Here is a 12241-nt window from a genome sequence, read left to right as displayed (position 1 = left end):
AGAGACGTGGTGTCACACAGATATAAGGAATGCAGAACTGGAATTTGGGGAGTACAATGTGTATAGAAAGGATAGACAGGACAGGAGGGGAGGAGGGGTTATGCTATTAGTTAAAAAAACACATAAAATCCAAGGAAGTGAAGCCATTCGACATTGATGGACAGGGCAGTGTCGAGTCAGTTTGGTGTGACATAAGCATAGGTAAATCAAAATTGGGAGTAGGAGTGTGCTATAGGCCTAATGACTCTGATGAGTATAATAAGATACTGTACAGGGAAATAGAATGGGCCAGTAAATCAGAGAGTCTTATAATGGGGGATTTTAATTTCCCAGATATTGACTGGCATTTGTGGGTTGGTCACTCACACACTAGCAAGGCTTTTGTGGATTTATTGGATGATTGTTTTCTACACCAGCATGTTCGGGAGGCAACTAGAGGGAGTAATACTCTTGATCTGATTATCAGTAGTGATTCTTCATGCATTAGGAATCTGCAGATAAAGGAACCACTGGGTGGCAGTGATCACAGTGTGCTGAAGTGGGATTTACTCAAGGAGGTAACTACCATCAGAGGTAAAGGGAAGGGTTTTTGCTTTCGTAAAGGCGACTATGATGGTCTGAGACAGTATTTAAATTCTATACAGTGGGACCAACTGATGATGTTACCAACAGCAAATTCAAAATGGGAAGCATTCAAGGAACTAATCTTGGAAGCTACCAGGCTTTACATACCAACCAAGAAATATTGTTCAAGGTTCAGGCCTAAATGGTTGTCAGATGAACTAATGAGACATATGGCAGAGAAGAAAAATGCATGGGATACATACAAATTAATGGGTGACATGGAAGCCTATGATAGATATAAGTTGGTCTGTAACAAAGTCACAAAGGAGATTAGGCAGGCAAAGGCAGATTATGAGAAATCCTTGGCAAAGGATGCAAAGAAAAACAGAAAAGAGTTCTTTACCTATTTAAACTCAAGAAGGAAAGGGATGAATCAGATTGGTCCACTGGATGTTGATGGTTCAACAGTTGAGGATCCAGCTCAGGTGGCTAACAATCTAAACAAGTATTTTGCATCTACATTCACACATGAGGAGTTATTCAGGAAGGGGAATGTCGTAGGTGAAGTAAACATTGGCAGTGAGCTAGATGATTTTCTAATAACTGAGAGGAAAGTGGAGGAGAAATTGTTGAGGATAAACATAAAAAAGGCACCCGGGGTGGATGGGATCTATCCAGTTATATTAAAGGAGGCAGCAAAGGAAGTAAGCAAACCCCTAGCCATAATTATGAGAGCTTCTTTGGACTCAGGGGAGGTACCCATGGACTGGAGATGTGCAAATGTAACCCCAATTCACAAAGGAGGATCAAAGGCTGACACAAGTAATTATAGACCTGTTAGTTTAACTTCGGTTCCAGGAAAATTAATGGAGACACTGGTTAAAGAAGCACTGCAGGATCATCTGGACAAGAATTCAGTTATAGCTCAGACACAGCATGGTTTTGTTAAGGGCAGGTCTTGTCTGACCAATTTGATTGGATTCTATGATGTAGTCACAAAAGAACTGGATGCAGGGAATAACTTTGATATTATATATTTGGATCTTAGAAAGGCTTTTGATACTGTTGCACATGGAAGACTGCTGCACAAATTGGAGAAGTGTGGCATTGGAGGCAAATTGCTGCTATGGATAAAGGGATGGTTGAGTGGCAGAAGACAGAGAGTGGTAATCAATGGACACTGCTCAACGTGGACTAATGTTATTAGTGGAGTTCCTCAGGGTTCAGTGTTGGGTCCATTGTTGTTTTCTGTATTTATAAATGATATTGATGATGGTGTATCAGGCTTAATGTCCAAGTTTGCAGACGATACCAAGGTTGGCAGGGTTGTTAAGGACACTACTGATACTATGCTGCTGCAACAGGATCTGGAAAGGTTGAGCAGATGGGCTGAGAGGTGGCAAATGAAGTTTAACATTGACAAATGTAAAGTACTACATATGGGAAACAGTAACCCCAGATCAAAGTATCAACTCTGTGGTACTACGCTGACAGTGGTAGAGAATGAAAAGGACCTGGGGGTAATTGTGCAGGCAGATATGAAGTTCTCTGAGCAGTGCAGACGAGCTGCAAGAGTAGCTCATGGTGTCTTGTCAATGATATACAGGAATTTTTCTAGCAGGGACAGGGATGTGATTATTCCCTTGTATAAGGCATTGGTCAGGCCACACCTTCAGTACTGTATACAGGTCTGGAGGCCTCATTTCAAGAAGGATGTAGAGCTGCTGGAACGAGTACAGAGAAGGGCAACAAGATTAGTGAATGGAACAAAGGGTTGCTCTTACGAAGAAAGGCTTAAGTTTTGCAAATTACAGAGCCTGGAGACTAGGCATCGGCGAGGTGATCTGATAGAGGTGTATAAGGCTTTGAATGGCTTGAGCATGCTCAATGCCGATGGGATTCTTCCTCTTGCTCAGAATAATCACCTGAGAGGGCATAAATTCAAATTGAGGAAGGACGGATGTCGGATAGATGTGTGGAAATTTGCCTTTAGCCAGAGGGCAGTTGGTTTGTGGAATAGACTCCCATTGCTTGTTGTTGAAGTTGATAGCCTAAACAAATTTAAGGCTCAGCTGGACAGGTATTTCGAATGAACGGAGGGGTGAAATGGGAGTAGTGGTTGTTTTTTTTTTTTTTTTTTTTTTTTTGGCTGATGCTGAATAAGCTTGCTTTCTTGCATCATATGCCTCTACTAATGCTAATGCTAATGCTAAAGTTAATTAGTTATTTACTTTTCATTTCTACTAATCACAGAAAATGAAAATTCATTTAATTTAAGAAAAATTCATATGCTTAAAATTTAATGACTGTAAATATTATTTAATGTGTTGGAATTTAGCATAGCAGTAATAATATAAGTAATAATTATAAAAGCTTGGTTTACTTGTGACTTCTCTATTACAGGGTCATGAAGATATATCTCCAAGTCGTTTCACAGATAATGAGGTAAGATTAATTTAAATGCATTACAACACCATACAATTAATAAATTGTATTGGCCTTGTAATGCATTTTAATCCTGCACTTTAATTTTCTGTTATACTGAAAATTATATTCTCAAAGTGAAATAAAATAATATTAAATATTTGAATATTTTGATTGTTGCGTTATACTAAAACTTGTAGGTGGTAGTTTTTTAATCCAGGTTCACTTTTATGGGTATCTTTTGTAGATGTTTTTTTGATCCTTTTGAAATATAAATGGGACTAATATATTTTACTAAACTAGAATACCCACTGTGAATATTTCACCAAAACTGTTTTAGAGAAGTAAAGGTTGATATGGAAGTAATTACAAAAACCTTTCTTCATCCCACTGATGCCTTACATAACAGCTAAGTTGTCAGTGGGATGAACTCAGGCAAAAATGCAATTTGATAATTTTTTACATGTATGACTATGTTGTCCCTTAAAAATATTACAGTTATTGCACAAAAATTATCTGGATCTGAAAACTGCTACGTAAAGTTGTCCATGAGTAAAAATGGCAACTTAGTTGAAAGTCTGACTCTGAGACTTGTTGCTTGTGATGGCAAAAGCTAAGAAATTGTCTTCTCTTCAAAGTAAACAACAAATTAGTTTCACTGGGAGATAAATCAATTCTTGGGATTTTAAAATCAATTAGAAAATTTTTTGGATTTTTTTTTTTTTTTTTTTTGTTTCTTAATTTTACTGCTAAATAAAACCTATTGCAAAAGGAAACAGATCAAAAGCTTGTTTAGTCTTTGAGTTATTCAAGTTCAAAGAGTGTTCCAGACAGAGGGACATAAGCAAATTATTATATACATTTCAAAATATGAATGGCTATTCTTGTCTTACAGCTATTCTTTTTAAATTTTAATTAATAAGTTTGGTTTAAATAGGACTACTTTGTTTTTTAATTGGCTATGTAGATTGAGATTAACTAAAAATATAAATTAAACATGGTGTAATCACGTTTTAATTTATTGTTGTTTGTATATGTAAACCTTTATATAGATAATCTCATTCTGTAAGTACTGTTCATAATATATGAAATTAATGACAATTAGAGCTAACTAATGATTTTTTCAAAGCCCTTTTTTTTTTCATAAAATCAATCGATTAGCAACAAAGTTTTCTACCTTATGTTTAATCCTTTGTTGTCAATTAACAGAGTCCTAAAAGTTATTTATTGTCAAAATAGATATATGTTACATTGTTTTAGAAATTGAGTTGGTGAATTTCTTCTAAAAAAATTTTCATGTTCTAGGAGCTAAAATATTCCCTCCGTTCATTAGAAAAGCATGCCCCATGGATACGCCATGTGTATATTGTCACTAACGGTCAAATTCCTCATTGGTTAAATCTAGATAATCCTCGTGTTAAAATAGTAACTCATGAAGTAAGTGTATGTCATCTTTAATATCTTTAATAATTTATTCATGACTATGCATTATTACTAATTTCTCTCTTTGTCTCAAATCTGTGTTTCATCATGAACAGTTGTATTACTTCTCATATGGAAAGGTCTGAGCCCAGTTAATGCTTACTTGGAAAGTGTTGCAATATTTGAAATTGCACTAATTTAAAATGGTATTCAATACAAAATAGGGTAATTGGTTCTAAGATTTTCAAAATATGCAATAAATTTATAAAAATGCATTTTTTAAACTATTTTTTATTGCAATATGAATGCAAAGGATAAAAAAAAATGTTTTAATTAGTCAATAGTTTATTTTAAACAAAGCATATAGACACATATACATAAGGTCATTTGCAGTGTGGCCTGGCGCCTCCGTAGCCGGGTGGGCAGGAGCAGCAGTGCGTAGCACACGCTTCTTGATTAGACCGGGGTTCGAGCCTGTGACTACCAAATATGGAGGATGCGGAAAGGTCAGGGAATGACCACCGCATATCCCCGGAGCAATATGGCCTTAGTTGCTAATGCTCCTAAAAACCAAATAACAACAACAGTGTGGCCTAGGTGAAAAATTATGTAATTTATGTTTTGGAAAAATACTTCAATAGGGAAGTTAAACCGGGTTATGTCTTTCTTCTCCTCATACATTTTTCTGCAGCAGCTAATATCTTTCTCCAGATTTCAGCAGAATTCTATGCTTCTGTCAGTGTTGGGATCAGCATTCATAATTTGTTCTTTAAAGTTTTAAGAGTGCAAAATATTTAATGGAATTATTTTAAAGTGAATTGACAGTTTGTTTTCAGCTTCAAAAGCATGTCGTTCTGAATTAATAATGCCATTATTACTGAGTTCTGTAATACATCTAAATCTAGGTCTCTTTCAGTCAGTCATTTCTTCAATAACAGTTTGCACTTAAGCTGGAAAGCCACCAAGGTTATTTGCAGTGTGGCATAATGTGTTTCTGCACAGCTCTTATATTACTTGCTGTCACTCCAAGCCGTGACTCGTGAATATTTTTAATGGTATCTTTTATATCAGGAGTGGGTAACCTTTATAAGTGGCAAGCCAAATAAAATGTCTGTGAGGTACATGCAGGCCAAATTTTTTTTTAACTTTCCATGATTTTTAGGATTATTAAAATGATTTATAATGAAAAAAAAAATTTTCATAAACAGTTTTATGTTATTTATTGTAATATTTATACATTTATAAAATTACCTGTGGGAAATTTTCTAAATTTATGTCAGAAATTCCATTAATTCAAAAATATACATTATAAACGGCAGGCTGTTTATTTTATATATCTTGAAAATTACTGCAGGCCAAAGGCTGCCCAGCTGTTTTATATTATTTTTCTTCCAGAATTTTACCAATGAAATTACATTTTCTCCTATTGTAGCTTCATTTTCCTGTGCAAAAGTTCTCCTTAGATAATGATCCTTGAAAGTTGTGAGTATGCAGAAAAACCCCATTAAATCAAATTTGGACCCATGTTATCTGAAACGAGGTGTCAAATTATAAAATAGACTAAATCAAAAACTGCACTAATCAAGGTTTGTTGTACTTGTTAATGATGGCAGGAACTTCTAAATTCCTTTTCAAATCATGGCTGAATTAGTTGATTGATAATACTGGGCTTTTATTCTACAAAACAGGCAGACCAACTATTATTGTTATTATAGATGTTATTTGTTGCATAATTTACAGACACTTATATGCACCATATATGCTTAGCCAATGAAACTTAAATAGGGTTTTAAAAAGTCATGATATTTTTAGTGTTTTAATATATATAATGTTCTTAATTAAACTTCACACTCCCATATTTCTTTCCCATTTGATTACCAAAATGATTATTTCGGTTTAATTTTTAAAAATTCTTGGTTTATTGTTATTCAAAAGTAGTTTTGTTCAAATTAAAAAAAAAGAAAAAACAGGTTATACATGTTTAGCTGAAGCTAGTTATTCTTTTGCTGTTTCTCTTATATTAATAACATAACTCTACTTGATGCATGTAATTATTCTTTCAAATAATTTCTTCTCATTATTATTTTTTCTTTTTTTCAGGAAATTTTTCCTAATAGGAGCCATTTACCATCCTTTAGTTCACCTTCAATAGAATGTCATCTCCATAGGATTCAGGGTTTATCTAAAAAGTTTATTTATCTTAATGATGATGTCCTCTTTGGGAAGGATATCTGGCCAGAAGATTTCTACACTCACACAAAAGGGCAAAAGGTATTTTAATTTATTCAAGGTGTAAATAAAATTACATTCGATTTTATTGCCATTTATATACTAGATATTTTGAGGAAAGAGTCATTGACTAAAAAAAATACAGCCAAACTTTGTTATAACGAGCATTAATGGACCGACAAAATTTCCTCATTATAACCATTATTCACTATATCAGTAATGAGTTAAATCTACCTCCTATTTTTTTTAATTCTCAATAACCCGATAAAAAGATAGATTCAAAAAAACAAAATAAATATTGGAGAGAAAAAAATAATATTACTATATATCTACATATTATTTGTATTAATACGCTTGTATTCAGTTTTTAGATTGATCCTGACAACCATTGTTACATACAAAATCGTCACATCCAAATTATTTAACAAATTATTATTATTATTATTATTATTATTATTAGGCAAAGATAAAGAAGAAGATTATTATTATTCATTATTAATTAATTATATCAATACTATAATTAATTATTTATATTATTATATAGCTGTAATCAGTTATTACTAAAATATAATTTCTTAATAACTGATCACTATAATTATTATTATCTACTGAAAATGTAAATTAAACGTGATATAATCAAATAATTATTTAAAAAATTATACAGTATTGTACCACATTAAATGAATTGTTTTTTCATTAAATGAGTTAAGTGAGCTGCTACCTGTGTACAAGTAAACTTCTTGTACGCAGGTAGCAGCTCATTGTTGCAGTTTTGCAACAATTCCTTTAGCGTGGTACAATAGTGTTTAATTTTGTTATTTGATTATATTCTGTTTAATTTACAGTTTAGTGAATTCCAATACGGATAGTAAACAGTCAATTTTAATTTTCTTGCTTTTCCTTGGCTCCCTCCACCATGCTTTTTGTTCTTTGACATAGTCACCCCTTTTCTGATTTATAATTTATTAACTTAATTTCATCTTTCAGTCTTTTGAATTTCTTTGTATTTGGTTGTTAAAATTTTATTTTGGCATTCTTATTTTTTATTTTTTTGTTTTTTAAATTAGTTATGGTGCAATTTGCATTTCTGTTTGGCTTGTCAGTTGGCTGCAATCAATATGGAAATTTTCATTTTGTCTTTTCAATTTATTTGAGTTGTTTTGTAATTATCAAGTTAACCATATTTAGGATATGTTTTCTCTTCCAAGTCTTGATTGATCACATAGGTACATTCATGGTTCTTTTGCTCTTAGCATGCCATGACAGAAATGTGAGTGTTTGGAAATTTCCACAGGGCCAATGCCTCCTCGAAGCAGTGGTCACTGTAGTCTCCTTAAAACTTTCTTTTTCTGAATGTTTTCAGGTAGCAGTTGCATCATACCTTTAACAGATTGTCATGCTGCATTGCTTTCTTGGGTGAGTATAGAAGCTTAATTATTCTGAAATATTTTATTTAGCTTTTCATTGTGTAGTTTGAATTTGATTTTTTTAATTTTTTGCTTGTATACAAGTAGCAGTTTGCACACCTTCAGCATAACTGGTTGCAGTTTGCAACAATTCTTTTAATGTGGTATAATAGTGTTTAATTTTGTAAATTGTTATTATTATCCAGTTCAGTTAATCCCTTAATTATGAATTAACAGCAACTTATTATTACTTCTGTTTGAATTCATTCAAGGTATATTTATCTTGGCCAGTGCCTAATTGTGCTGAAGGATGTCCACCTTCTTGGATAAGAGATGGTTATTGTGACAAACCTTGTAACAATTCTGAATGTCAATGGGATGGTGGAGACTGCAGTGGAGAAAAATCTGTAGAACAAGCAGCTGGACCATATTTAAGTCATATGATTGAAGATACAGAAAAATGTGAGTTTGGGGTTTCATTTAATTGCAAATAGGCACTTTAGTTTTTAGTGAAATTTATCTTTCTAAATAACCACTATTATACCATGTGAGATAATAATGTCTCACGGTATAATAATAGTTATTTAGAGAGAGAGATTTCATGGAAATCATCACATAATGTCTTTTCCTAATTATATTGGTTTTTAGGCCCCTAGTAACTCTTAGGCATGTTAGTTTTTAGTGAAATTTATCTTTCTAAATAACCACTATTATACCACATGAGATAATAATGTCTCATGCTATAATAATGGTTATTTAGAGAGATAAATTTCATGGAAAATCACCACATAATGCCCTTTCCTAACTCTTTGGTTTTTAGGTCTTTTTTTTCTCATTTACATTTGATCAGCAGTGTGGTTGTAGACCTGCTATAATTCACAAATACTTTGCAAGAACAATATAATTTTTGGTTTTATTATTAAAAGTTTGACAAATAACCAACAAGTAAATATCAGTTGGCAAAAATACAAAATGCTGACAGATGTTACTTGATTTTCTGCTCTGTTGATGTGAAAACAGCTATACCGGCATCTAAAAATGGAATGTAAATGAAAATGCGAGACAAAAAGAGAAATTGTTGACAAATTTGTATTGTTGCAGTCATATGAAAAATACTTATATTGTTACAATCATACTATTCAAAAAATGACTACAATCAAATGGCTAATTAGGCTATTGACTTGGATTTCACTTACCTCTTCCAAGTCAAGGATGTTTTCACATAAAATAAAACATCTTTCGGGCGTACAGGGTACACACACGGTTTTTTTAAAATTGATTTAAGACTTGGAAGATGTTATTTCTGAAGGCGTTCATATTTCCAGTTGAAATTTAGCAGGTCATTTGGTAATTTTATTGCAGCTTTATAGAGCTTGAAAACTTTCAAAGTTTTAGTTACACCAAATTACATTCTAAACAATGTTCAAAATGAATTATTGAGAGGTTTGTCGCATAACTAAATAATATAACTTTAATTATAATCAAGTTTTTATTATAATAGAAATTATAATTCATATAATAAACATTTTATAAATAAAAATAATTATTCTTAGTAAAATGGCCTATACCACAGCCTATATAACATGATATAACAAAAAATAATCTTATGTTAAATTTTGCTGCTTTCAAGTTTCCAAAAAAAATAAAGTTTTACTATGATAGAAAAAAATTGAACAAAAAAACTCAGTTATACATGTCCAAAAATCACCTTTAATTTTATTTGTTTTATCCATATTTTTATTTGAGATTTACTTTGTGATAATTATTATGTTCCTATTTACTCATATTTACATGCAAAAATTGTAATGCTTATATTTGTTTATAGTAATTTAAAATAAAAGAGCTCAGAAACTTTTAAAATTCAATAAAGCTAATACTAATTAAAATAGCAGGACTTCCATCACTTGTAATATTGGAATACCGATCACTTGTAATATTGGAATAAGGAACTAAGATCATAGAGCACTTTAGGGCTATAAGCCTCAGGTTGCAAAAGAGTTAACTGACATATAAGTTAGTGTAAGTGCATCATTTCTACACGCAGCCAGCTACTAGGTAACTAGGAATTGGTATTGTTAAGTACATCTCATATTGTGAATACCTTCACGAGTTACCATGATATTGTACTACCTCGAATAAGTAACGCTTCACCAATGGAAAAGACTACTGTTACTTATTCTCGGTAGATACCACCATCCAGACAACACCATTTCAGAGCTTGTTGTAATCACTTGTAATAATGGGATAAGGAACTAAGACCATAGAGCACTTTAGGGCTATAAGCCTCAAGTTGCAAAATAGTTAACTAACATGTAAGTTAGTGCAAGTGCATCATTTCTACATGCAGCCAGCCACTAAATAACTAGGAATTGGCATCATTAAGTACATCTCATATTGTGAATACCTTCACCATGAGTTACAATGATATTGCACTACCTCTATTAAGTAACGCTTCACCAGTGGAGAAGACTACTGTTACTTATTCTTAGCAGATACCACCACCCAGATGGCACCGTTTCAGAGCTCGTTGGCTCCTCATCGGTGGGTGGGCAGGTTACCCTGGTGATGCCATGACGACAACCCAGTTGTGAAGTATAACTACACAATATGAGAGATGCCTAGTGGTGTACAAGTAATTAAGACCATAGAGCACTTTAGGGCTATAAGCCTCGGGTTGCAAAATAGTTAACTGACGTGTAAGTTAGTGCAAGTGCATCATTTCTATATGCAATCAGCTACTAAGTAACTAGGAATTGGCATCATTAAGTATGCCACTATGCATCTTTCATATTGCGGAACTATACTTTGCAACTGGGTTGTCATCATTGCATCACCAGGGTACCTGCCCACCCACCCACCGATGAGGAGCTAACAATCTCCGAAACGGTGCCATCTGGGTGGTGGTATCTGCTAAGAATAAGTAACAGTAGTAGTCTTTTCCATTGGTGAAGCATTAATTATTTGAGGTAGTGCAATCATGGTAACTTATTGTGAAGGTGTTCATAATATGAGATGTACTTAATGATACCAATTCCTAGTTACTTAGTAGCTGGCTGCGTGTAGAAATGATGCACTTACACTAACTAACATGTCAGTTAACTATTTTGCAACCCGAGGCTTATAGCCCTAAAATGCTCTATGATCTTAGTTCCTTATTCCATTATTACAAGTGATCGAAGTCCTGCTGTTTTAATTAGTATTAGCTTTATTGGCAGGCAGCTAAACCGAGAAGTCCGACAAAGAATGACAGCAGAAAGAGAAGCATACTGGAACCAAGTGGCAGACGATCTTGAAGTGGCGGCATCCAAAAACGAGTACCGCACTCTCTACCGCACCCTCAGATGTCTGAGTGGAAAGACCAAATTGACTAGTGACAACATCAAGAATGCTGATGGGACCTTCGTGCGATCACCATCCGAACGCCTGCAACGGTGGAGTAAATTCTTCAAAGCTTTGTATAATCACGACCCACCTCAGGGACCGCCAGCAACAGCACTCTCGATCGACCCCCCTGAGGTCTCCATGGTCGATGTTGAGCCTACAGTAGAAGAAGTGAAAGCAGCCATACAATCCCTGAAGAATGGCAGGGCACCAGGAGTGGACCAAGTCACCACAGAAGCAATCAAAGCCGGGGGAGATGTACTGCTTCGCCGACTACACTCACTCCTCAAAACCATCTGGTGCACTGAACAAATTCCGTTAACATGGAGGAAAGCCATTATCGTACCGATCCACAAGAAAGGTGATAACCAGGACTGCAAGAACTACCGTGGCATCAGCCTCCTTTCCATCATCAGAAAGGTCTCTATGAAGATCATCCAGTCAAGACTGCAAAAACATCGCGAGCAAACCAGTCGAGAAGAACAGGCAGGATTTAGACCCGGGCAAGGATGCTGTGATCAAATCTTTGCCATTCGTCAGCTGATGGAGGAGAGGATCCGGTGTGGACAGCGAACCGTCATTGTTTTCATTGACTTTAAGTCTGCCTTCGACTGTGTCCACCGGCCTGCCTTATGGAAACTACTAGAGGTTGAACATGTACCTCGAAAAGTCATCACACTCCTCCAGACTGCATGCAACGGTTTAACCAGCCAGGTGCGCATCCAGAACGATTTATCTGAGGAATTTACCATCCAAACTGGAGTCCGCCAAGGGGATGTAGCCTCCCCGTTGCTTTTCAACATCGTGGTCGACGC

General features: G+C 34.4%; 1 protein-coding gene across 1 annotated transcript in view; it reads left to right on the top strand.

The window, feature by feature from the left end:
* Gnptab (N-acetylglucosamine-1-phosphate transferase subunits alpha and beta) overlaps positions 1-12241 on the top strand; it is an 86911-nt gene that overhangs the window by 31223 nt on the left and 43447 nt on the right. Inside the window, exons 7-10 of the mRNA XM_090383865.1 lie at positions 2968-3009; positions 4294-4425; positions 6511-6681; positions 8318-8507. Of these exons, the coding sequence (XP_090239991.1) occupies positions 2968-3009; positions 4294-4425; positions 6511-6681; positions 8318-8507 (535 nt within the window). The remainder of the gene's footprint in view (positions 1-2967; positions 3010-4293; positions 4426-6510; positions 6682-8317; positions 8508-12241) is intronic.

This window comes from Mastigoproctus giganteus, chromosome 10, assembly GCF_048544385.1.
Source record: "Mastigoproctus giganteus isolate SK-2022 chromosome 10, ASM4854438v1, whole genome shotgun sequence".
Lineage (NCBI taxonomy): Eukaryota > Metazoa > Arthropoda > Arachnida > Uropygi > Thelyphonidae > Mastigoproctus > Mastigoproctus giganteus.
This window is presented reverse-complemented; position numbering and strand designations above follow the sequence as displayed.